At 47.1% G+C, this 27,469-nt stretch overlaps 3 protein-coding genes and 1 pseudogene across 4 annotated transcripts; 2 read left to right on the forward strand and 2 right to left on the reverse strand.

Moving 5' to 3' along the window:
• Positions 1 to 505: 505 nt before the first annotated feature.
• On the forward strand, positions 506 to 3,116 carry LOC125540340. Of its 2 annotated transcripts, none has more exons than XM_048703951.1 (3): positions 506 to 817; positions 1,737 to 2,273; positions 2,628 to 3,116. In XM_048703951.1, exons 2-3 carry the CDS (start codon positions 1,758 to 1,760, stop codon positions 2,778 to 2,780), a joined length of 669 nt encoding a protein of 222 aa, XP_048559908.1. In that variant the 5' UTR covers positions 506 to 817; positions 1,737 to 1,757; the 3' UTR covers positions 2,781 to 3,116. The 2 variants fall into 2 exon arrangements, with proteins under 2 accessions (XP_048559908.1, XP_048559907.1); XM_048703950.1 differs by having other exon boundaries at positions 1,740 to 2,273.
• Positions 3,117 to 3,265: 149 nt separating this feature from the next.
• Positions 3,266 to 5,398, forward strand: LOC125540339 (pathogenesis-related thaumatin-like protein 3.5). The gene is made up of 4 exons (XM_048703949.1): positions 3,266 to 3,423; positions 3,617 to 3,681; positions 4,062 to 4,749; positions 5,051 to 5,398. The coding sequence occupies exons 1-4, from the start codon at positions 3,266 to 3,268 to the stop codon at positions 5,187 to 5,189; spliced, it is 1,050 nt and encodes a 349-aa protein (XP_048559906.1). The 3' UTR covers positions 5,190 to 5,398.
• Positions 5,399 to 12,078: 6,680 nt separating this feature from the next.
• On the reverse strand, positions 12,079 to 12,516 carry LOC125538406 (annotated as a pseudogene).
• Positions 12,517 to 13,816: 1,300 nt separating this feature from the next.
• On the reverse strand, positions 13,817 to 15,668 carry LOC125534533 (trans-cinnamate:CoA ligase, peroxisomal-like). The gene has a single exon (XM_048697730.1). The coding sequence runs from the start codon at positions 15,590 to 15,592 to the stop codon at positions 13,955 to 13,957; it is 1,638 nt and encodes a 545-aa protein (XP_048553687.1). The 5' UTR covers positions 15,593 to 15,668; the 3' UTR covers positions 13,817 to 13,954.
• Between the last annotated feature and the right edge of the window lie 11,801 nt (positions 15,669 to 27,469).

Consider the following 27,469-nt stretch of genomic DNA (forward strand, 5'->3'; position numbering starts at 1 on the left):
GTGCATGCAAATTTTGTGATTGAATTACCTGCATGGATGTCTAGGGCAAATAAAACAAAATTGATGCTTCAAAACGCTTCTCAAAACAATATTTTTGGAGCATCAAAGTTTTAGTTTTGGATTATATTATTTTAATTTAAATTATTGTAGCATTGAAATATTTATCTTTCAAATGCTTAAGAGTTGTGCTATTTTATCTTTGACTGTTTTGAGTAGTCCTGGTATCGGAAAAACTAAAAGCAGACATTTTCCACGGACACGTTTGAACACGTCGAACGTCTCCATGGACATTTGGCGATGTCCGTCCTTGTTCACTCCGTGTATTGCTTTAGCCAAGTTATTAAAATCTACAACGTTTGACCAAGTTTATGAAAAAACAATTTGAAGTTAAAATCAAAACGTATATAATTTTAATAAAAGCTTATATGCGGGCAGACATGGCATTTAATTCTTGCAATTTATGGATTCTTTCTATTCCTGTGTTCTCCTATCCCGTCGTCCCAAACGCAAACCGGCCCTAAAAGTCCCACCTTTTTCCGGACAGGCTAGAAATGCCGCTGTCTCTCGTCTAGTCCCTACAGCCGCCGCCACCGTCGCCGTTGCCGTCGCCGTCGCCGTCCCCGCCGACCGACGGCTCAATCCCGCCAGCCTGCCCGCCGACGCCTCAGCCCCACTCCCAGCCGCCCCAATCACACGCCCCGCGCCGCCCCCGCCCCTCACGCGCGTCGCCGCCGCCGCCGCGGGCTCCGTTCTTCCTCGTCTGGACACCGCGCTCCCGCCGCCTCCGCTCCGCCCCGCCCACCCATTGGGTTTCCAGGTACGAGGTTTCCCCATCTTCATCCCGCGATTAAGTTCAATAGAAATCCCGCTGGACCTCACGGCCTGTGGCACACGCCGTCTAGATCCGCCGCCCCTGCAGTTGCTGTGAGGTGAGGAACGGCTTGTTATTAGCTACATAGTGGAGGAGTTTACCTCTGCATGTTTTATCTGAGTCATGTGCTGAGCCATGTTCATCAGCTTTTGCATGTGCTTTGTTTAGCCTCGCGGTTTTCTTTTTAACTTTCCCTGCCGATGCTTGAGTAGGTAGTTGCGATTGGGGTGGTTGCTTGTTCTCTTTGAAGCAATTTGTAGGTTTCTACTAATGGAAATTTTGGCAGCTGCCCTTTCATCAAAAAGGCTTGTTCGAGGAAATCCTAAACTGAACCCGCATGCCGGCCCCTGTTTCTGGATGAAGCCATGAAATTTTTGGAGCCATATCCCTACCCTTACATCCAGGAAATAGATGAACAACCCTCCACTGCTGATAGTTAATACTTCCTCCGTCCCATAATATAAGAGCGTTTTTGACACTAGCGTTTTTTACAGGAGTACTCCCTCCGTTCCGAATTACTTGTCTTGGATTTGTCTAGATACGGATGTATCTAGACTCATTTTAGTGTCAGATACCTCCGTATCTAGACAAATCCAAGACAAGTAATTCAGAACGGAGGGAGTAGTAGTTATCTTTGATGTTTGATAGTTTTATAAGTGTATAACCTGTAGATGCTTTTGCTGCAGAATGCTTCTTCATATTCAGATGATACCCTTAAGATGTTGTTTTTGTTGTGTGCCAGCTCTGTTATAAATCTTTGTTGTTTGCCAGCTCTGTTTATAACCTTTTGCAGTGCTTATTCTTAATTATTCCGAGGAAATCTTAGCCATTTCAAGTGACTGCTTCTGCGTATTGTTATTTCCAGCAGAAGTCGCGCTTCGCTCCTATGGCGGCATCTGACGAACAGCCTCAGAAGGACGAACATGATATGAAGGACGAACAACAGGCTGAGAAGGACGAAAAACAGGCTGAGAAGGAGTACGCTGATTTCGAGGCGAGGGTCAAGAGGACGATATACATCGACCACCTCTCCCCTCTGGTCACCAGCCAGGTTATCAAGGCGTCTCTCGCCCAGTGCGCCAACGTCGTCAACACGGAGTTCATCGAGAACTACACGATCCAGTACGAGATCCCCGCCGCTGCGTTGGTGGAGGTGGACAACGTGTCGCAGGCCCAGGCTGCTGTGGACCTGATGAACAACTTCCCTTTCATGATCGGCGGGATGCCCAGGCCTGTGAGGGCTGTCTTTGCAAAGCCCGAGATGTTTCCGGACCGCCCTAGGAAGCCTGGCTTGAAGATTGAGTTCAGCTGGGTAAAGCAAGGAGATCCGGGGTATGATGGGATGAATAAGCTCAAGGGCCTTATGAGGAGGCAAGAAGCAGAAAATATGGCACTCATCAAGGTGAAGTGGTTGTTTCTTTACTTCGTTACTGTTCTTATTATGTACTCACTCCGTCCCAAAATAAGTGTCTCAACTCTAGTATAACTTTGTACTAAAGTTAGTACAAAGTTGAGACACTTCTTTTGGGACGGAGGGAGTACTTGTATGCCCACTACTAAGAAAAGCTGCAAATCTTTCTGCTTTACTTGTCTAAAATGAGAAAAACACTTGCTCAGGGAACAGGAGATGTCAAGCATATTTTGAGAATTTTGATGATGATGCTGCTCTTTAAAATGTGATACAGTTGCTTTAAACCTCATTTCTTCTGTATCCGAGCCATAATTTCATTAAACTCTTTTCTTCTTTTTGTTTCAGAATCAATTGGAAGAGGAGAAGGAGCTGGCGGCGCAGCAGCAGGAAACCCTGGGAGCAAGCAGCACCAAGTACGACATGCTCGAGAACCTCGTGAACAACGGGGAAATCACTAAACTCGCTCAGCATTATAAGGTCAAGCTGGGAGAAGACTGATAGGTTCCTGACGTTCAAGCTCCTCCCTCGTAGACTGACTGCAGTCACCAGTGCAAGCAGATTCTTGTTCTGCCCAGGGCATCCCCACTCACAGATGTGATGGTGTGATAGTGATAATCCATTGGCTAGTTCTCATCTTGTGGTGTGATGATGGTAATAAAGCATTGATTTGTTTGGTGCCGCCATGCCCTAGTTGTGGCCAGCTGCAAAGCAGCAGTTCCTTAGTGTAACAACAGTCGATACATTACGACCGTTTGATGGTACGCTTGGTGTATTAATAATCTTTGTATGACCTCCAAGCTTAGCTTGTCAGCAAGATGATCCAATGATGTCTGATATTGTCTCCTGCATTGCTTCAAACTTGCTTATCTGATATGTCGGTGCCCGCGGTTCAGTCCTGTCTGGCAGTTCTGCTGCTAGCTTGAGTTGTTTTATGTTGGTCCTGATGCCTGAAGGTGTGTTGTTGCTTGAAGCAGGAGGGAATCATGTCTCTGCCTTGTGTTCCCAGGAATGGACACAATGTCAGAGTCACAAGTGCCATGTTCCCAAGTCTTGGAACACAGGAAAAGGAGGTTCTGCCTGGCTGGCTGGAGAATCTGAGGAGGAAATGGCAAGAGGAAGCAAGGAAGCCATGGCAAGCAAGGTTTGTCCCTTCCTGGCATGCCTCACTGAACCTCCCTCTCACGTATTCTCTCCTTGTGTTAATTTTTTTACTCTAAATAATTATCTCGTCAGCTGTGTTGCTACCAGTAGTATATCTACCTACCTGTATACACCCATACACATCACCAGAGGTTTTTCACTGTTGTTGCTGCACCTGAATCTGCAATGGGTAGGTCCCCAGGGCCGAGGAGGGGAAGTGCCCTGCTTCTGCCTCTGTTTCTCATCTGCTTCTTCTCAGGTGCTACTCTTCACAATCAATTCTTTTCCTCTGCTTCATCTTCTCCTCTTGCTTTCTACTATTGCTGGGATGAGATTGTGTCAGGTTTTCTGACTGCTAGAATAGAATGGCATGCTTTGGAATCATCACCAGCCAGTTGGTGTACATCTATTCAGATTGCCTTGCACTCTGTTTTGAATGTACAGTGTAGAGTGTAGACCTTGTTTCAAATGTTGTCAGGACATACTCAACATAAGTGGAATCTTGCAAGCCCTGACCTGACACACATTGCCAATGCCATAGATTGCTTGTCTTTGAAGATCAGTTAATCAGATTGCTACTAGATGCTGCAGTAGTATTAACTGAAGCCAAAGTCGTTTTTGTTGTTGTTGTGATGACAGGGGCAATGAGGCACGTGGAGTCGGCCCGGGAGTTCACGCTCATCAACCAGTGCAAGACGGAGGTGTGGCCGGCGGTGACGCCGGGCGAGAGCTTCGGGGGCGGCGGTTACGCGCTCCGCGCTGGCGATTCGGTGGTGTTCACCGCCCCCGTGGGGTGGTCGGGCCGCGTGTGGGGCCGCACCGGCTGCACCTTCGACTCGGCCGGCAACGGCACGTGCGAGACGGGCGGGTGCGGCACGTCGCTGCAGTGCGAATCGGCGTCGGGGGCCGCTCCGGCGACGCTGGCGGAGTTCACGCTGGCGGCGACTGACTACTACGACGTGAGCCTGGTGGACGGCTTCAACCTCCCCGTGGTGGTGACCCCGACCCCCACAAGCGCCAACTGGACGGGCTGCGCGCCGGCGGGGTGCGACGGCGACCTGCGCCGCGGCTGCCCATCGGAGCTGGCCGTGAAGGGAGATGGCGGGAAGGTGGTGGCGTGCCGGAGCGCGTGTGACGTGTTCGGGACCGACCAGTACTGCTGCCGCGGGCAGTACGCCAACCCGGTGGCCTGCCAGCCGACCTTCTACTCGAAGAAGTTCAAGGCGGCGTGCCCAGCCGCCTACAGCTACGCCTACGACGACCCCTCCTCCATCTTCACCTGCGCCCAGTCGCCCGACTACACCATCACCTTCTGCTCCAGCAACATGTACGTACTGTTCTGACAACCTTAATTATCATCTCTCTCTGAGATGAAATTCCTCCATATGTCTCTCAAGATCTTGTGTGTGGTCAAAGCATCCAATTCTTCACACAATCTGCAAGCTGTCCACCGATTGAATGGCACTGTAGCAATCATCTCTCACACACAAGCAATTTCTCAATATACAGTGCCATTCTGATTTGATAAGCTTGTGCCAGTTTACATGACACTTATCTCTGAATGACAGACATTTCAATGAATCTTTGCTCCTGCTAACCGTTTGATCTTGTACATTCTGTTGTTCCAGGAAGCAATCGGTGTGCTCGTACCGCGACAGCCGGCTCGTCTGCAGCGGCTCCGGCAGGAGCACCTCATCTCCACTAATGCTTGTGATGCTGCTGCTTCTCTGCAGCTTCCTGTCATTGCAATCTGCATCCCCAGTGTGACTGATTAGTTGATTAAGGCTTAATCATCCAAGAGCAAGCTGACCTGACCCTCTTCCTGATACAGTTCTTTTTGGATTTTTTTTTTCTCTACTATGAGAAACAGAGAGTATAGGTGATTCATGGATCAAGTTTCTGCACTGTCAGTCAGTCAGTACCATTTGAATTTGAATGAGAGTTATACAGAGATAGCATAAGTGAATATTTGGTTCTCTCTCTTTCTCTCTCTGCTTTTCTAATCATCTATTCTGGTGGGATTATAGACAGCAGAGTAAAGAGCTTTTAAAACAACCACAATTCGCGCTATGGTTTTGAAAAACTACCACTTTTTGAAAAGCTCCAAAAACTACCACAAAGTTGACTTTTGATTTCAAAAAACACTAGTGATCTATTGGTTAAAGTTTAAATATGCTTACGACAGTTTGGGCCCATCCATCAGGGACACGTGGCAACAGATATAGACACTGCTAGTCAAAAACGTTTATAGTCAAATGCCCGTCTATCGTGCCGCCGGTCTTGTCCCCAACCTGACTGTGACGGCAGCGGCTTCCGGCAATGGCGGCGGGACTCGAACGGAGGGGAACCGGCGGAGTCACGGCAGCGGTACAAGGCTGTGAAAAGTAGGTTGAGCGTATGCACCGAGGCAGGGACGCGTGCGTGTTAAATAGGCACAAGGCCGAAGAGATTACAGAGGGAGGAGGTTAGGATCGATCTCATCTATCTACAAGATAAACACAACGTGATGAGATCGATCCTACCTGCCTAACAAACTACACGCACGCCTACAACTTGATACACACGGTTTATACAAATACCGTGTATATGCGCATAATACAAATACAATGTTTAACATTCCCCCTCAATCACAACTATCCAAGTTGAGATTGTGCCTGAAAGCTTCCAACTGCCGCGGTGTGAGTGGCTTGGTAAAACCATCTGCTACCTGATCACCAGTAGGAATGAACCTGATATTCAACAATTTGTCAGCCACTCGTTCACGAACAAAATGATAATCAATCTCGATATGCTTCATTCTGGCATGAAAAACAGGATTGGCAGACAGGTATGTAGCACCAAGGTTATCGCACCAAAGTGAAGCTGCCCTTGGATGACGGATGCCCAATTCTGTCAACAAGTTCTGAACCCAAATCACTTCAGCAGTTGCATTGGCTAAAGCTTTATACTCTGCTTCTGTGCTTGATCGAGACACAGTGGGTTGCTTGCGAGCACTCCATGAAATCAGATTGCTGCCAAGAAACACTGCAAACCCTCCTGTGGATCTTCTGTCATCTGGACAGCCTGCCCAATCTGCATCTGAGAAGGCACTTACTAACATAGAATCTGACTTGCCAAGTTTGAGGCCATGATCCTTGATTCCTTGCAGATACCTAAGAATCCTTTTTACTGTAGTCCAATGCACAGTAGTAGGAGCATGTAGAAACTGACAAACTTTATTGACTGAGTAAGAAATATCTGGTCGTGTCAATGTCAAATATTGCAAAGCTCCTACAATACTCCTATATCTGGTGGCATCCTCTGCACTAAGAGCCTCCCCATCATAGAGAGATAATTTTTTGGAGGTAGATAATGGCGTGGGTGATGGTTTACAATCTTTCATCCCCATCCTCTGAAGAATTTCTTGCACATACTTCCCTTGTGAAAGCACAATACCATTCGGCACAGTTTTGACCTCAATCCCGAGAAAGAAATGAAGATTACCCAAATCTGTAAGAGCAAACTCCTTATGCAAATCCTTGAGAAGGGCCTCAACTGCTTCAGAGGATGAACTTGTAACAACAATATCATCAACATAAATGAGCATAAAAATAGTAATCCCATGACGATGATAAAAGAACAATGATGTATCACCCTTAGAGGGAAGGAAACCTAGTGACTGCAATTTTAATGACAGACGTGAGTACCAGGCTCTAGGTGCTTGTTTCAGTCCATACAGTGCCTTATCGAGCTTGCAAACATGACGTGGAAATTTTAAACTTTCATACCCAGGAGGCTGTCTCATAAACACTTCCTCTTACAGAACACCATCCAAGAACGCGTTCTTTACATCTAGCTGACGAATGTACCAGTTTCTAGACACTGCAACTGAAAGGATCAATCGAATAGTAGCAGCTTTTACTACAGGACTGAACGTGTCCTCGTAGTCAATTCCATACCTTTGCTTGAACCCTTTTGCTACTAGACGTGCTTTATACCTGTCAACAGTACCATTAGGTTTTCTTCTTACTTTGTAGACCCACTTACAGTCGATGATGTTCCTCCCTCTAGCTGGTGGAACGAGGTGCCAAGTTTTGTTTTTCATAAGGGCAGCAAACTCCTCATCCATGGCCTCCTTCCACCGTGGTTCACCAAGGGCTTCACTCACACTTTGCGGTTCACCTGTGGCACAAAAAGAACCCCAACGCACACAACCATCATTGTAAAGCTTGGGTTTAACGATACCACTCTGCGATCTGGTGCGGGAGCGTGCAGGAGGCGGCGGAGCCAGACGAGAAAGATGTCGTTCAAGCCGGTTTGAGGTAGATGACACATCGGATCCAGCGGGCGTAGAAGATCCGCTGGGGTGCAACTCCTGTAGAGATACGCCGGCGCGGCCTGCCTCCTCTCCCACGCTGCCAGTTGTCGCGTCCGGAGACGCGTCGGAGGGCGGGACCCCGCCTGGGCCACGCGCAGAGGGCCCAGCTGCGTCGTCTTGTTGTGGCAGCCGATCGAGAGCACGTGCGAGGGACCCGCCTGGTCCAGCGGCGAGAGAGGCCGACGCGTCCAGCGCCCGACCAGACCCACGTGCGGGTGGCCCACCAGACCCCGCGGCGCGGTCGTTCAGCGAACCAGAGGCGGGCGCGGATCCCGCGGCTGATCCGCCTGCGCCTGGCGCACCTGACGCGGTGGATCCCGAGGAGATCCTCCCGCCCGAATCCACACGGGGACTAGTGCCGGGATCGTCTGTGGCCGTTCCTGCAGAATCTGACTCCAGCATAAAATCATAGCCAGTTTCACCTGTTTCTTCCAAATTTTCCTGCACACTTTCAGCAGAGGCATTATGCGACACAGACACATGATCATTAGGTTCTTCTGCACCCCCTGGAATAAAGTGTGGCGATGGTAGAAGATGGGAAGGGAGAAGAACAAGTTCTTTGCGGAGTTGGGCGCCGGCGTTGGGGTGAAGTTGAGCAAAAGGAAAAACTTGTTCATCGAACACAACATCTCGACAAACATACACACGGCCAGTAGACACGTCCAAACACTTGTAGCCCTTATGGAGACTACTATACCCTAGGAACACACATTGCTTAGAGCGAAACTCAAGTTTGTGTTTGTTGAAGGGACGTAGGTTTGGCCAAACGGCACAACCAAAGATACGAAGAAAAGTGTAGTTTGGTTTTGTGCCGAACAAGCGTTCTAGTGGAGTTTGATTGTGAATGACTCGACTAGGGACACGATTGATAAGATAGACAGCCGTGAGGAAAGCCTCGTCCCAAAATTTGAGGGGCATATAGGCATGAGCGAGCAAGGAAAGCCCAACTTCCACTATGTGTCTGTGTTTGCGCTTAGCTGAGCCGTTCTGTTGGTGTGCATGGGGGCACGACACATGATGCATGATGCCTATGCGTTCAAAGAACGAATGGAGTTTTTGGTATTCACCACCCCAGTCCGTTTGCATAGCAAGAATTTTGCGATCGAAAAGGCGTTCAACATGTTGTTGAAAAAGATGAAATTTTGCAAAGACATCAGACTTATTCTTAAGCAAGTATATCCAACTGAACTTACTAAAATCATCAATAAAACTCACATAATATTTTTGCCTACCAACATAAACGGGTCCAGGACCCCAAACATCTGAAAAGACTAGCTCTAAAGGAGCCTTTGACTCACTAGTGGAACGAGCATAAGGAAGTTGATGGCTCTTGGCCATTTGACACGAATCACACACAAGGAGGTGATCTTTTTTATTGGACACTGGAAGGCTAAAATCTCGAAGAATTTTCTGGACCACCGGGAAAGCAGGATGCCCTAGGCGTTTGTGCCATCTTGATGTAGATGGCTTGACCACACTGAGAGCTTGTCGGGTAGGAGCATCATGGCGACCAGAAACAGGGAACAGGCGACCTCTACTCTTGCTTTGGAGCACGGTTCTCCGGGTGGCTCGGTCCTTAACAAAGAAATTTCAGGGTAAACTTCGAGAAAAGCATTGTTATCTTTAATAAGTTTGTAAGCGGAGAGAAGTCTTTGATCAGATTGTGGAGCATGAATGATGTTGTTAAGTTGTAGAGAGCCATGAGGGGTGGTGAGAACCGAATGACCAATGTGGGCAATGTCCATACCTTGTCCACTTGCAGTGTGGATATGATCTGTTCCGGTGTAGCGGTCGCGAACGGCAAGTTTCTCCAGCTCGCCAGTCACGTGGTCGGTTGCACCGGTGTCGAGGTACCAGTTGCTGTCCACCCCATAGGAGTGAACGGCATTGGCCGATCGGTTTCTGCCTCCACCTCCTCTGCCCGCAGGGTTGCGAACATTGTTGTTGAAGCCGCGGTCGAAGCGTTTCTTGCAGTGCCATGCTCCATGTCCCTCCAGTTTTCAGATCTGGCACTTCTCGCGGTCACCGCGGTCACCACCAGCTTGTTGCGGCGCACCACCGCCGCCTGGGTTGTAGCCGCCCGCGTTGTTGTTGTTGTTGAAGCCGCGGGGGCCACCACCACCGCCGCCACCGTTGCCACCGCCGGGGTGGCTGTTGTAGTTGCCGCCGCCACGACCACCGCCCCTGGCCGCAAGATTGGCGGAGTAGGAGGCAATCTGGGCGGCGATGCGTGCTTCGGCCGACAGCAGCAGCGAGAAGAGCTCGCTGAGGCCGATCGGCTGCTCGGTTGCGGTGCGGGTGGAGATAGCAGACACGAACCCATTGTAGTCAGGTTCATGCAGGAGTCCTTGGAGGATGAGGTCAACAACGTCGTCCTCATCAAGTGGCTTGCCGGCGGCTGCAAGCTCGTCGGCGATCCCCTTCATCTTGGTGAAGTAGGAGGCAGCGGAGAGGTCTCCCTTGCGGGTGTGCTCGAGTTGTGAGCGGAGTTGGATCACCCTCGCCCTGGACTGGGACGAGAAACTCTACAACAGCGCCGCCCAGAGAGTAGCGGACGTGGTGCACGTACTGACCTGCATCAAGACTTCTCGAGACAAAGATGCGATCAAAAAAGTGAGAACCTGTTGGTCCTGGGTGACCCATATTGCATGCTCTGGGTTGGGCGTGGAGGTGGTCTCCTTCTTGCCGGCGACGTCCTTCTCCGTCACGATCACAGCGGGGGGCTCCCGGGTGGAGCCGTCGATGTAGCCAGTCATCCCTGCCGCCCTGATGTGCGGCAGGACTTGTGCCTTCCATACAAGGAAGTTCTCGCGGGTGAGCTTCTCGGTTATGGTATGTCCAAGAGAGGCAATGGAGGGTGTGGCCATGGCTACGGCGGAGGAGGAGCTTGACATAGCTAGATGAGGTGAAGAGAAAGGGCTCTGTATACCATGTGAAAAGTAGGTTAAGCGTATGCACCGAGGCAGGGACGCGTGCGTGTTAAATAGGCACAAGGCCGAAGAGATTACAGAGGGAGGAGGTTAGGATCGATCTCATCTATCTACAAGATAAACACAACGTGATGAGATCGATCCTACCTGCCTAACAAACTACACGCACGCCTACAACTTGATACACACGGTTTATACAAATACCGTGTATATACGCATAATACAAATACAATGTTTAACAAAGGCGCCCCTCTGCGGTGGTGCCACACGTATCCTCCCAACCCGACCATGATGGCGGCGGTGCTCGAACGGAGGGGAACCGGAAGCGGCGGGCTGGAGGCTTAGGCTCGTGCGGATCCAGCAAGTCGTGGCAGCGGAATGAGGCGCTCGTCTGGGATCATGTCGCCGTCTCCTCCACAACCTGGCCTCGTCGGCGGCGGGGCTCGACCGCCAATGCATGAAATGATTCCTGAAAGTCTGAACGGATCTTTTGGTACACTTTTCAATAGCATCCACCGTAGACTGACTCAATAACGATGGAAGCCTAATGTTGAGGTTAGACCATGAAATTCTAGCATGAGTGCTGAGACTGACTCAATAATTCTTGATATATTAGTGCTTATTTTTCTCTATTAGCATACCTCTATCTCAGGTTAGTTAGCTTCATACGGGTGGTTTCAAGATCTGACCTCAACATTGGTTTGTTATCATTAGTGTCACTGCTACTGTTAGAGCAACTCTAGCAGATTCACTAAGAAGGGAGTCTTTGCAATATTTCTAGAGGGCCCTTTACAACCATTTTTAAGGTTTTGGAGTCCGGTTCTTTGCTTTTTCAGATTTCCTAAAACGGAAGCCTTTATGACCATATTTCTTTTAATATGTTTGTGTATGAACCCCATTTCAACTTTGATTTGGCATCAACATAAATTTGTGTCAAGTCAAGAAATTATTTATCCTTCACCAACATCCACAACCTTAAATGAATACAATTTTGACGGTATATTCAAATATGAATCTAATTATATGCTAATTTGATGTTGTAGATACACTGATAATGTTTCCACAAACTTAGGCAAATTCGCAAAGATTTAACTATGAATAAACTCATGATACACAACATTGTTAAAAATGACTTAATAAACTAGTTTCAATTTACTGTTGTATAGGAATATATTATATATAATAATAACACAAACCAAAGAACAAACAAATATTGGCACATATATACCGTTTCCAAATACTCCCTCCGTCCCATATATAAGACGTTTTTGCAGTTTAAAACTGGAACTACAAAAATGTCTTATATTACGGGCACAAAGGTAGTACAATATTGCCTTTATCACCATGATGGACATCGTACATGGTCGTCCTATAGCCTTGACACAAGATTCCTGGCCGCATCCCGTAACTTCACCTTCTCAACCTTTCCCAGCGCGTTCCTCGAGAGGGCGTCGATGACGACCACCTTCCTGGGAACCATGAAGCGCGACATGCACTCGCGGCTGAAGGCAATCATTTTATCCTTGCAGACCCTAGCAACCTTGTCTCTGGCCTCGAGGAACGTGCACGGCATCTCGCCCCAGTGTGGGTGAAGCATTGCGACCACCGCCGCGTCGGCCACAGCCGGGTGCTGAAGCAGCACCTACTCCAACTCCTTGCTGCAAATATTCTCATTGCCGCTGATGATCACGTCCTTTGACCGGTCCTTTATCTCAATGTACCCGTTCGGGTGCACGACGCCGACGTCGCCCTTCATGGACAACCCGCCCTTCTCATTCGCCTCGGGGTTATTGAGGTACCCCTTCATGAGGTTGTCATCGCGGAGCACGGTCTCACCTAAGGACTTGCGGTCGCACGACACATTAGACATGGTGTTGTAGTTGACAAGGACGTACGTTGGTGTCGGCGAGACACAGGACGCTGACCCCCTACCTGGCCTTGAGGCGTGAGCTCTTCAAGAGTGGCAGGAGGTCCCATTGGTGACGCCACTCACATGCCAGAGCTGGTCCTATGATCACTAGCTACTTTGTCTTGAAGAAGGACGTCATGGGAATGATTGGCTTCTCTGGTTACCAGAAGTACACGGCCACACTACGGATGCTTGCATATGGCACGCCCGCTGATTCGTGGGATGGGACCTACGAATGTCTGAGAGCTCATGCGGAGATGTCATGGTCATGTTTGCAACTACCATGGTCGAGGTGTTGGGACCTCAGTACCTGAAAGAACCAACTATGGCAGACACCGAGAGGCTCTTAGCAATCTCAGAAGCAAGAGGGTGCCAGGTTTGCTTGGATCTCTTAACTGCATGCATTGGAAATAGAAGAACTGCCCGAAGGCTTTATAAGGGCAATATGAGAGTCATGTTAAGAAGCCCACTATCATTCTTGAAGCAGTTGTATCACATGATCTGTTGATTTGGCACGCTTTCTTTGGTATGCTCGGGTCTGACAATGAAATCAATGTGTTACAGTGATCATGCACAACATGATTGTCGAGGCTGAGGGTGAGGATGACGCCACAACTCTAGAATTTGAGAACATGGGTTATCCTATCGAACTTCCAGACCAAAATTCGGCCACATTTGAAGAGTTTATTCAAATGCATCAACAAATTCGACATCGATTAACTCACGAGGAGCTGAAGTAATATCTGATTGACCATTTGTGGGCGGTTAAAGGGGACAACAATGTTGGGATGTAATATTTGAACTTTTTCAAGTTTGAACTAGTGTTGCATGCGGCTATTTGAACGTCTATACTCTATGTATGCGGTTATTTGATCTTACGGACTTAGAAAAATGAGGGCGGCCGGATGTATGCGGCTACGGTTGAATGGCGGCCTCTCGCATCCGTGTTTGTGGACTGGCCCCCCTTGTCCGTGGATAGATGTGGGAGGTAATTTATGGGTTGCTGTTCGATGCCCTTGGGGATACAAAGAAATGTGTGCCCAATTATCCGATAGCACACACGCGCCATCTAATGGTGTCCAATAATATCACAAACCAAACAAAACATCCACAGAGCAACTTCATATTTGAATCTTTCAAAAAAAACTTCATATTTAAAAATAAGTTAAGATAAGATGATGTGCTCAGATAAGAAAAGAGTTTTGCTATAAGAAAATACAAAGAAAAACATCTGTAGTGCAAAGAAACATTGGCACATATATATGCTGTTTTATTTTTTTGTTTCTAAAATACAATGTTGCCCTTATCATCATGATGCCCCCCGTAAGTGGTCGTCCTACAGCCTTGACACGGCCGATTTCCGGGCCGCATCCCGTAGCTTCACCTTCTCAATCTTTCCCAGCGCGTTCCTCGGAAGGGCGTCAGTGACGACCACCTTCCTGGGAACCATGAAGCGCGACATGCGCTCGCGGCAGAAGGCGATCACTTCATCCTTGCATAACTCAGCAGCCTTGTCTTTTGCCACGAGGAACGCGCATGGTGTCTCGCCCCAGTGCGGGTGAGGCATGGCAACCACCGCCGCGTCGGCCACAGCCGGGTGCTGGAGCAGCACCTCCTCCAGCTCCTTGCTGCAGATGTTCTCGCCGCCGCTGATGATCACGTCCTTTGACCTGTCCTTTATCTCGATGTACCCGTCGGGGTGCACGACGCCGACGTCGCCTGTCATGAACCACCCGCCCTTGAAGGCCTTCTCATTAGCCTCCGGGTTGTCAAGGTACCCCTTCATGAGGCTGCTGCCGCGGAGCACGATCTCACCCAATGAATTGCCATCCCGCGGCACGCTACCCATGGTGTTGCTGTCGACGACGCTGGCATCGGCGAGAGACAGGACGCTCACCCCCTGCCTGGCCTTGAGGCGTGAGCGCTCCGGGAGCGGCAGGAGGTCCCACTGGTGGCGCCACTCGCAGGCCATAGCGGGGCCTGTGGCCTCCGTGAGTCCATAGGAGTGCGTCACCTTGAAACCGATCCGCTCGACGCGGTCCAGCAGGGCGGCCGTCGGCGGGGCGCCGCCCGTGAGGACGTGGACCGGAGCGGCGAGCCGCCGGGCCTCGCCTTCCAGGAGGATATTGAATACCACCGGCGCGCAGCACATGTGGGTGACGCCGTAGTCGGAGATGGCACGGTAGACGTCGGCGGCGCGGTTCTGGCGAATGCAGACGTTGACGCCGCCGCGCGCCGCCATTCCCCACGTGAGTGCCCACCCGTTGCAGTGGAACATGGGGAGCGTCCAGAGGTACACGGGCTCGTTGCCCACCCCCCACGACAGCAGCTGGCCCATGGTGTTCAGGTACGCGCCACGGTGGCTGTACACCACGCCCTTCGGCGCCGACGTGGTGCCCGAGGTGTAGTTGAGCGCGACCGCATCCCACTCGTCTGCGAGCAAGGGCAGCTCCGCCGCCGGGTCGCCGTTGCTGACCAGCGCCTCATACTCGAGCTTGAAGAGGCCAAGCCGGACGCCAGTGGGCCTTTCGATATCGTCGATGACGGCGACCAGAGGGACGGGGGCGCCGGCATCGGCAACGATCTGGAGCGCGTCATGAGCGAGGCGCACGTACTCGTAGTCGACGAATAGGACCTTGGCCTGGGCGTGCCTGAGGATGACAGCCACCGCCTTGGCGTCCAGGCGCGTGTTGATGTTGTTGAGCACGGCCGCAGCCATGGGCACGGCGAAGTGCATCTCGTACGTTGCCGGCACGTTGGGCGCGAGGACGGAGACCACGTCGTTCTTGCGGACGCCGAGGGAGACGAGGGCGGCGGCGAGGCGGCGGCAGCGCTCGTGCGTCTGGCTCCATGTGAACTTGAGACGCCCGTAGACGACCGACGTGCGGTCGCCGTATACTGCACTGGCGCGCGGAAGGAACCCGACCGGGCTAAGTGGCACGTAGTTAGCCGGGCGCTTCGGAAGCTTGTCCATTGATGATTTCGTCCACCACCGTACGTACCTTCAGCTCAATATATTGTGTGTCGTATCGTCAGGCTTTAATTTGTGGAGATGAGATATCGTGAGAGTTGAGTTGCTGTGAGGCTAGTAGGCCTACTTATAGCTTAGCGAGCAATGTTACCAATGTTCAACTTTGTACATGTTTTAGAGCATTTCTAACCGATCCCTAAAACCGGTAAGAAAAGTAATTTTATTTATTTATTTTGAGGGCCTAAACAAAACACAGCCGATCCCTTATCGGTATTAGAGGAGTACAATTTGAACTCCCCGCCCGCTCACTTGATGAGTATAAAGTTTCCCCCTCCCCTCCTCGACGGCGGTTGTTTATCCGACCCAGGCCCCGACGCCGTCACATTTTGGCACAATTCATCGTGGACCGAACCGCACAACAACCTCGGCCACTTTGCGCTGTCTCATGGGATGTGCTCCTCCTGTCGGCCCTCGCATCTCACCCGTTGTCCGAGCGCCGACACAACCACGTCCTCCGGTTGGCCGGGCTCAACCCTTGCCCGGCATTCGTCGGCGAGCATCTACCTGACATCAAGTGTGATGATTGCTGACGACGTGTGTTGCGCGCATCTCAAGCATGAGCAAACATCCCGAATGAATTTTCTACTAGTGTGAATGGACAGAGTGAGTGCAATTTTATACGGTTGTTCTTCAGATTTGTGAAAATTTGAAAAACATTTTTTTCTTAAAATTTTATATAGAAAGGATGCATGTTTTTGTATTGGAAAGAAGAGTACATTAATCTATTGTCTATTGATAAAGAGAAATCTACTAGATTTTGGTGCGCTGATTACTAGCGATGAGACTACAGAGAACGCAATGTCCAAGTTTGAGGAGGCAGAGAAGAAACAAGTGTGCAAGCTCAAAAAGCCTACAAATAAGAGCAACATTGTCAGCAATGAAAATGAGATGGAGAAAATATTGACGAGACTAGCAGGAGCGGCCAAGGTTGTGTCTCTATTGAAGTGTGTGATTTTTCTTGTAGTTTTATTTGTATCAATTCTCTTCGCGAAGGAACATGTGAAGTATGTGACCATGATGTCGTTTCATGAAGTAATTGGTTTAACTTGATGGCCCCCAACTAAATGAATTTACGTTAATTTTTTTTAAGGAGTTAAGTTTTAGGGGTTTGGTAAGGAACTAGAATTTTTTGAAGCAGCTAAAAGCTAAGAAGCCATATGGGGCCTCAATTTTAATGGCTTGTTTAGAGATGCTTTAAGGCTGCCGAATAGACATAAAGTTTAATGTGGCAAGTTAATTGAAGAGAGATAGAGGGAGAGACACACAAAGAGATAGGTTTCGTGACCTAGCAAGAAGTGCGATGATATGCACGTGTACCTAGGTGAAAACATAATTCTGAGTCGATAACTAATAAAATTATGAACCATAGCAATAAAAAGCTAATCATTTATGCATTGGAGACTTGAGTTGCTATGCCATTTAATGTTGTAGTTTGATGCAGCTTTTGATATATTCATCGGGTGTATATGCACGTATATATAAGTACAAGAAATGGCCACGTCCTTAACTATACATGGAAGGAGGAGGGTTTGGTATACAAGAAATATACATGCAAATATTACATATTCAACAAATGCACTTAACACCTCATCTAAATATCTTTGCATTGGGACAATTGATGCCAAAAGCACACTAATTTAATAAAAATATGGCATGAAACAATAAAAAATATATGTATCAGCAGTGTTGCTGCAAAACCAGTCGTCGATGTTGCTAGCCTGGACGGGCGTTACTGCAAGGAATGATGCACGATTTGCACTTGACCAGTTCGCTCACTGTTTGCACTTGCTCCCCACATCCCTATCACCCTCCTCCATTCTAAAGGAGCGCACAACAGAAGGCCATCTCCTACGGCTCCAGTGACCAGACTGTGCCGGTGGCACCCCAAGCTTACTGGCATGGTACACCCCACCTAAATGACGACTTTTATCCAGCGTGTTATGATGTTTGTACAACCACATCAACAATTATCTGCACGGACTACAAAACATGATGCTCTTCGCACGTTGCCATTGCCCCTGGCGAAACATATTATATTAACACCCTAATGTCCTGGGCAAAATGTGTCGTTCTGTAGCACCATCATCCATGACTTTTTCAGATCTAAAGATGCCGCACAATACGGTGGTACACAATTTAAAATTTTGCCAATTACATCGCCACCGAATAATTCGTTCGGCACTTTAAAATTGGCATGTTCTATAGCATATCAGAGGCTCTAATATCTGGCTCGAAAATCCCTAACCCATCTATCAAGCAAAATCGTCTAAAAAATGAAGATAAATCTCTTGAAAGATCTACCAGCTAAAGATAGAACCTCTTGCCTAGGTGCGCCAATCGTGCTGACGACCACGGCAGGTGGCATGCTGGCGAGGCGATCGACCCACGACAGACGAAAGTCAAATGCACCGATCAGAAGGCAAATTACGCTTTTGATGTGGGCTAGATGTGCAAATAAGATTTTTGAAGGGCCACTAAAGTATAAACAAAAGTAATTTAGGTGGTGTTTGGTTCTCTAGTCCTAGGACTTTTTCTAGTCCCAACTAAAAAGTCCCTAGTCCCTAAAAAGTCCCTCCCTATTTGTTTTCAGAGACTAAAAAGTCCCTAGTCCCTTCCTAGAGGTTATTAAATGACCATGTTGCCTCTAGTATATAGAAAAATAACAATCAAATAACACCATGGGATGGCGGGCCAATCGGTGCATGAAGGGGCATTGTTGGAAAAGTCCCCAAAAGTCTCAAAAAGACTCTCCTTTAGAGTCTTCTTCATTTAGTCCGAAATGCCTAGTTTAGTCCCTAAAAGGTCTTTCCCGTTTGGTAAAAAAGTCTCTAAGAGAAACTTTTTCTAGTCCCTACACAAAAAAGTCCCTGGAAACAAACACCCCCTTAGTCTAAATAACACTAGAGGGTTCATGCGTTCATTGAGGGGTGGAAGGCACCCAGCATGCATACGCGGCAAAACTGAACAACCAAGTCAGGTCTTTACTATACTACTAGCACGACAAACTAATGGCGGTCCAAACCCGCTACGGCCGCTTTACTTCAAACAAACCTTAGTCATATTCAAACCCATGGAATCGCTCCACTTTATCCCCACAAAACCTTAGACACATGTACGGTGCTGCCATGTCTGTACGATGCCAAGAACGAGCTAATAAGGGCATGTACAACATATTGGACGGCTATTGTGTTTAGGACTCCCTCCACGTCATTTGCAGATAGCATGTACAGATATCTACTACTACAATGGGTTGTCTTTAGAGTTGTCTGAACTTCATAACGTGCATTGGTGCATGCATATTTAAATGGATTTACTGGACACGAGCCCACGATGAGGCTAATGATAGACGACGCACTCGTACAACGGGGAAGAGATCGTCTGTAACTGGCGATTTATACGGGAATAGACTGTCGCTATTTCTACCTACAGGCTGCACCAGTTTTTCCTTTCTCTCTCTCCACCACGTCGCTACGCGTCGTTTGTTTGGACAATCTCCGGTTCTTGACCATTGTTCAACCTTGACTTTGGGCAAACGTGCAGCAGTTATAATAACTTGGGACGTCCCGTGCATCCACGGCTTCGATCGCGACGTTCTATGCGTCTGTGACGGCAGAGTGGACTAGGAACTAGGAAGTTAGGATACATTTGGCATTGAGAGAAAAAAAGGTTTTTGTTTATACTTTGTCCAGCTAACCAACCTTTTCATGTTTTTTTTTTCTATCTTGATTGAGGAAGATGTGCACGTACGGCGTGGTGTTGACCCGGCCGGGTAGCAGATGTACGGCACAGAGTAGTGTGTATGTATGTAAACCTATTGGCCATTTCATCCTTTGAGAAAAGATGTCCACGTCCCTTTCTCGCTTACCAAACCGATTAAAAAACGAAATTTTGCGGTTCTCGGTTGGAGAGGGTGTCGTTCTGGACAGCAGCTGGTCCAATCGGGAGGCTCAGCAGTCCCGAGCATAGCAAAGCCATCCGTGCACCTTTGCTTTCCCTCGTTTTTTTTCCGGGTGCTTTGCCTCTTCTTTTGCTCACAAGTCCCAACGGAACCGTGCAGAACCTTGTATATGCTTTTTTCTGTAAAAATTCCGCAATGTAGTGCGCATATGCAGCGTTGAGCTTGGTTCGGCGACGAAACTATTACACACACGACAATTCCAGTAAACGACACGAGGACGATAGCTAATCCAACCGTTGGAGATGTTTTGCCTTGGACTCTGATGGTGGGATATGTCATATCGTCTGCATGTCGTCCGGCCAGTGTCGTGCATGTAGCACTGCTGGTTCGGCAATAGGAACACTGTTTGATCCACATGACATGCATAAAGTAGCCCTCTATTCAGCGGCACGCACATGAGTTGAACAAAGACCACATGCATAAATGGCTATTTTGGTCCAAAATGCAGCTCCACCCCACTCTTTGGTATTGGTGCTAGAAACAATGAGCACTACAAGGGGGGATGGAGGGGTGCACAATTTTGGAGGACCGGCTCCTTGGAGCCCATTTTTTGAAAATATTTGAAAAATGACATTTTCAGGTTCAAGAAAGTTCAAAAAATTCCATGAAAACTTATACATATTTGTGATCTTGACGGTCCTTCACGTAAACAATCAGATTTGTTCCTTCGTGATCTGCACCTTTTCAGTCTTGCCAAAACTCAATCGACTAAGACTTCATTGTGTCTCAATCGATGCTACATTATGTGTGCATGCATATTTTCCCGTTATATACCGGTTGATGTTTTTATCTTCTTGATGTGTTTCCAATGTACTGAATAACGATACTCATGCTCTTTAATAATTAATACGTATGAATGTGCACATTATAATAATGTAGAGATCGGGGGCTATCTCCTCCTTTAAAAAAAGGAAACAAAACCTCAACCAAATTTTTCCTAGCAATGTTTTGATGGGGCAACCTTGGGCATAATCAAGACACAACTTAGGTGACAGGGGACATGAGGCTTCTTTTTACTATCGCATGGTAATAACGGTGTCACGTCACGTAACTGTTGCCTTTTCGTGTGCCCTATTTTTAGGAGATATATAAAGTTGTAAGTGTACATCCTATTGGGTAATCGGACAAGGCCCTGTTTGGAACACATGATTTCATACGAATGTAATAATATAGGAAATTTTGCTTTGGTGCCCTTTCAATCGTAGTATTGGCTTTGAAAATTCCTATAGAAATTCGTCATTTCCTTCACATTTTGGAAGATTCTAAACATTTCCTCAAACCTCATGTTTCCGTTTCCTTTGGGATGTCCAATGCAACATGTGTCTTCATCTCTCCTTTTCTCGATCTCTTAAAGGAACAATTTCACTTAAAGGGACAATTTCGTACCATATGTCTGTACAACATCAAATAGCTATGTTGTACAAGTACTGCGTTTGAAATTCCTGTAGGAATCTACAAAACATGACATCGAGCTCCATTAATTTTTCTTTTCCTATGTTTTTTCTTATCATGCATTTTAAATAGCCCATAAAAGGAGAGGATAACTGTCGGCGTCCTGAGAACGGGGATACCCAGACTTGCCTGTCTGCGGCCTGTGGCATGGCCCCATCAACGGCACGGTACGGCCTAGCTTCGGCAGCAACGGCTCAAGACCCTCGCGAGGCGGACGACACCAAGACCTCCCTAGGGGCGGCCTCACTAGGCTGGCTCCCGAGGAACGGAGATATCAATGCAAGGTGCACCTCGCGAGGTTCACATGACGTGAGCCATGACGACCAAGACCAGGCGGGCGCCAGCGGGCGCAGCGTACCAGTTTCCTCTTTGGTGCTAAGGAGGCAAGCGCAGGCACGGAGTCCCGAGGAATCAAGTAAAGGTTTCCTTATCGGTGCAACAAGACCAAGACCACCAGGACGGCAGGACGGGGGTCATCACAGAGCCCACAGCAGCGTCACCACCAGAGCCTTTGGCAGGCGAAGACTACTTTTGTCAGGATAGCTTGTACTAGTTGTCCCCCTTCAAATTTGGCCGTTGTGGGATCCCTTCCCGCCTACATTTGGGAAGTGGACCAAGGCCACTATAAATAGGACTTAGCCACCACCATAGTAGGGCATCTTGGATCGGAGCCATTCCACGGAGGCCATCTCACCAGCTCATCGAGCTCAAGAACACCTCACCTCCTGAGGCTGTTGATCCACTATATTAGTTCGTTCTCAGCCCCTCGAGGCAATCCACCACAAAGCTGGAGTAGGGTATTACACCGCAAGGTGGCCCGAACCAGGATAAATCTATGTGTCTCTTGTTGTTTGGGTTCATCGAGCTAGGCTGTGGAATCGCTGAGCGGGTAGACTGGGAAGAGAGTGTTCTTCGTGCGCATCCCAGAGTTCGAACCTCTTTACGGTCTATGGAACCCCGAATCCGACAATAACTCTCTTTTTCTTATGCAAAGGAGAGAATAACTCAGCATGAGAAAAGGAAGACCACTATTCTAACTAACGAGACAATGTTGCAGAAAAAACATGTTTGCGTATTTATGATGGTTCTTCCCCACATTATAAAAGAATTTCATGATCTTCATTATCTTGGACAGTGTACACGACTTTTCACTTTGTTTTTTTTAGAGATTCTGAGTTTTTTGGTGAAGGAAAGTGTCAGGCTTAGAGGGTTATATTATTTATACTAAATAACCCTTGTTTGAAATTATGTACAATGCTCACCCTTCGAAACACTTATTTGCACATTTGGCCCCTCGATGATGCACCAACTGTTGGGTTTCGTAGTAATTTCAAAAAATTTCCTACGCACACGCAAGATCATGGTGATGCATAGCAACGAGAGGGGAGAGTGTTGTCTACGTACCTACGCAGACCGACTGCGAAAGCGTTGACACAACGTAGAGGAAGTAGTCGTACGTCTTCCCGATCCGACCGATCCAAGCACCGTTACTCCGGCACCTCCGAGTTCTTAGCACACGTACAGCTCGATGACGATCCCCGGGCTCCGATCCAGCAAAGCGTCGGGGAGGAGTTCCTTTAACACGACGGCGTGGTGACGATCTTGATGTTCTACCGACGCAGGGCTTCGCCTAAGCACTACAACGATATGACCGAGGTGGAATATGGTGGCAGGGGGCACCGCACACGGCTAAGGAACAATCTCAAGGATCAACTTGTGTGTCTAGAGGTGCCCCCTGCCTCCGTATATAAAGGAGCCAAGGGGGAGGGGGCCGCCGGCCAGGAGGAGGGCGCAGGAGGAGTCCTACTCCTACCGGGAGTAGGACTCCCCCCCCAATCCTAGTTGGACTAGGATTCCCCAAGGGGGAAAGAGAGAGAGGGGGGCCGGCCACCTCTCCTAGTCCTAATAGGACTAGGGGAGGGGGGAGGCGCGCGGCCACCTTGGGCTGCCCCTTTCTCCTTTCCACTAAAGCCCATTAAGGCTCATATGGCTCCCGGGGGGTTCCGGTAACCTCCCTGTACTCCGGTAAAATCCCGATTTCACCCGGAACACTTTCGATGTCCAAATATAGGCTTCCAATATATCAATCTTTATGTCTCGACCATTTCGAGACTCCTCGTCATGTCCATGATCACATCCGGGACTCCGAACAATCTTCGGTACATCAAAATGCATAAACTCATAATAACTGTCATCGTAACGTTAAGCGTGTGGACCCTACGGTTCGAGAACAATGTAGACATGACCGAGACACGTCTCCGGTCAATAACCAATAGCGGGACCTGGATGCCCATATTGGCTCCTACATATTCTACGAAGATCTTTATCGGTCAGACCGCATAACAACATACGTTGTTCCCTTTGTCATCGGTATGTTACTTGCCCGAGATTCGATCGTCGGTATCCAATACCTAGTTCAATCTCGTTACCGGCAAGTCTCTTTACTCGTTCCGTAATACATCATCCCGCAACTAACTCATTAGTTGCAATGCTTGCAAGGCTTAAGTGATGTGCATTACCGAGAGGGCCCAGAGATACCTCTCCGACAATCGGAGTGACAAATCCTAATCTTGAAATACGCCAACCCAACATGTACCTTTGGAGACACCTGTAGAGCACCTTTATAATCACCCAGTTACGTTGTGACGTTTGGTAGCACACAAAGTGTTCCTCCGGCAAACGGGAGTTGCATAATCTCATAGTCATAGGAACATGTATAAGTCATGAAGAAAGCAATAGCAACATACTAAACGATCGGGTGCTAAGCTAATGGAATGGGTCATGTCAATCAGATCATTCACCTAATGATGTGATCCCGTTAATCAAATAACAACTCTTTGTCCATGGTTAGGAAACATAACCATCTTTGATTAACGAGCTAGTCAAGTAGAGGCATACTAGTGACACTCTGTTTGTCTATGTATTCACACATGTATTATGTTTCCGGTTAATACAATTCTAGCGTGAATAATAAACATTTATCATGAAATAAGGAAATAAATAATAACTTTATTATTGCCTCTAGGGCATATTTCCTTCAGTCTCCCACTTGCACCAGAGTTAATAATCTAGATCACATCACCATGTGATTAACATCGATAGTTCACATCATCATGTGATTAACACCCATAGTTCACATCGCCATGTGACCAACACCCAAAGGGTTTACTAGATTCAGTAATCTAGTTCACATCGCTATGTGATTAACACCCAAGGAGTACTAAGGTGTGATCATGTTTTGCTTGTGAGAGAATCTTAGTCAACGGGTCTGCTACATTCAGATCCGCATGTATTTTGCAAATTTCTATGTCAACAATGCTCTACATGGAGCTACTCTAGCTAATTGCTCCCACTTTCAATATGTATCTAGACCGAGACTTAGAGTCATCTAGATTAGTGTCAAAACTTGCATCGGCGTAACCCTTTACGACGAACCTTTTTTTCACTTCCATAATCGAGAAACATATCCTTATTCCACTAAGGATAATTTTGACCGCTGTCCAGTGATCTACTCCTAGATCACTATCGTACTCCCTTGCCAAACTCAGTGGTAGGGCATACAATAGATCTGGTATACAGCATGGCATACTTTATAGAACCTATGACTGAGGCATAGGGAATGACTTTCATTCTCTTTCTATCTTCTGCCGTGGTCGGGCTTTGAGTCTTACTCAACTTCACACCTTGTAACACAGGCAAGAAACCTTTTTTTTGACTGTTCCATTTTGAACTACTTCAAAATCTTATCAAGGTATGTACTCATTGAAAAAACTTATCAAGTGTCTTGATCTATCTCTATAGATCTTGATACTCAATATGTAAGCAGCTTCACCGAGGTCTTTCTTTGAAAAACTCTTTTCAAACACTCCTTTATGCTTTGCAGAATAATTCTACATTATTTCCGATCAACAATATGTCATTCACATATACTTATCAGAAATGTTGTAGTGCTCCCACTCACTTTCTTGTAGATACAGGCTTCACCGCAAGTCTCTATAAAACTATATGCTTTGATCAACTTATCAAAGCGTATATTCCAACTCCGAGATTCTTGCACCAGTCCATAGATGGATCGCTGGAGCTTGCATATTTAGTTAACACCTTTAGGATCGACAAAACCTTCTAGTTGCATCGTATACAACTCTTCTTTAGTAAATCCATTAAGGAATGCAGTTTTGTTTATCCATTTGCCAGATTTCATAAAATGCGGCAATTGCTAACATGATTCGGACAGACTTAAGCATAGATACGAGTGAGAAAATCTCATCATAGTCAACACCTTAAACTTGTCGAAAACCTTTTACGACAATTCTAGCTTTGTAGATAGTAACACTACTATCAGCGTCCGTCTTCCTCTTGAAGATCCATTTATTTTCTATGTCTTGCTGATCATCGGGCAAGTCAACCAAAGTCCATACTTTGTTCTCATACATGGATCATATCTCGGATTTCATGGCTTCAAGCCATTTCGCGGAATCTGGGCTAATCATCGCTTCCTCATAGTTCGCAAGTTCGTCACGGTCTAGTAACATGACTTCCAGAACAGGATTACCGTACCACTCTGGTGCGGATCTTACTCTGGTTTATCTACGAGGTTCAGTAGTATCTTGTTCTGAAGTTTCATGATCATCATCATTAGCTTCCTCACTAACTGGTGTAGGTGTCACAGAAACAGTTTTCTGTGATGTACTACTTTCCAATAAGGGAGCAGGTACAGTTACCTCGTCAAGTTCTACTTTCCTCCCACTCACTTCTTTCGAGAGAAACTCCTTCTCCAAAAAAATTCCGAATTTAGCAACAAAAGTCTTGCCTTCGGATCTGTGATAAAAGGTGTATCCAATAGTTTCCTTTGGATATCCTATGAAGACGCACTTCTCCGATTTGAGTTTGAGCTTATCAAGATGAAACTTTTTCATATAAGCATCGCAATCCCAAACTTTAAGAAACGACAGCTTAGGTTTCTTGCCAAACCATAGTTCACTTGGTGTCGTCTCAACGGATTTAGATGGTGCCCTATTTAACGTGAATGTAGCTGTCTCTAATGCATAACCCCAAAACGATAGTGGTAGATCGGTAAGAGACATCATACATTGCATTATATCCAATAAAGTACGGTTATGACGTTCGGACACACCATTATGCTATGGTGTTCCATGTGGCATGAGTTTGTGAAACTATTCCACATTGTTTTAATTGAAGACCAAACTCGTAACTCAAATATTTGTCTCTGCGATCAGATCGTAGAAACTTTATTTTCTTGTCACGATGATTTTCCACTTCACTCTGAAATTCTTTGAACTTTTCAAATGTTTCAGACTTATGTTTCATCAAGTAGATATACCCATATCTGCTCAAATCATCTGTGAAGTTTAGAAAATAATGATACTTGCCGTGAGCCTTAACACTCATCGGACCGCATACATCAGTATGTATGATTTCCAATAAGTCAATTGCTCGCTCCATTGTTCCGGAGAACAGAGTCTTTAGTCATCTTGCCCATAAGGCATGGTTCGCAAGCATCAAGTGATTCATAATCAAGTGATTCCAAAAGCCCATCAGCATGGAATTTCTTCATGCGCTTTACACCAATATGACTTAAACGGCAGTGCCACAAATAAGTTGCACTATCATTATTAACTTTGCATCTTTTGGCTTCAATATTATGAATATGTGTATCACTACGATCGAGATCCAACAAACCATTTTGTTGGTGTGTATAACCATAGAAGGTTTTATTCATGTAAACAGAACAACAATTGTTCTCTAACTTAAATGAATAACCGTATTGCATTAAACATGATCAAATCATATTCATGCTCAACGCAAACACCAAATAACACTTATTCAGGTTCAACACTAATCCCGAAAGTATAGGGAGTGTGCGATGATGATCATATCAAACTTGGAACCACTTCCAACACACATCGTCACTTCACCCTTAACTAGTCTCTGTTTATTCTGCAACTCCCGTTTCGAGTTACTAATCTTAGCAACTGAACTAGTATCAAATACTGAGGGGTTGCTATAAACACTAGTAAAGTACACATCAATAACATGTATATCAAATATACTTATGTTCACTTTGCCATCCTTCTTATCTGCCAATCACTTGGGGTAGTTCCGCTTCCAGTGACCAGTCCCTTTGCAGTAGAAACACTTAGTCTCAGGCTTAGGACCAGACTTGGGCTTCTTCACTTGAGCAGCAACTTGCTTGCTATTCTTCTTGAAGTTCCCCTTCTTCCCTCTGCCCTTTTCTTGAAACTAGTGGTCTTGTCTACCATCAACACTTGATGTTTTTCTTGATTTCTACCTTCGTCAATTTCCGCATTACGAAGAGCTTGGGAATCGTTTCCGTTATCCCTTGCATATCATAGTTCATCACGAAGTTCTACTAACTTGGTGATGGTGAC

Source organism: Triticum urartu, chromosome 2, assembly GCF_003073215.2.
Source record: "Triticum urartu cultivar G1812 chromosome 2, Tu2.1, whole genome shotgun sequence".
Classification (NCBI taxonomy): domain Eukaryota; kingdom Viridiplantae; phylum Streptophyta; class Magnoliopsida; order Poales; family Poaceae; genus Triticum; species Triticum urartu.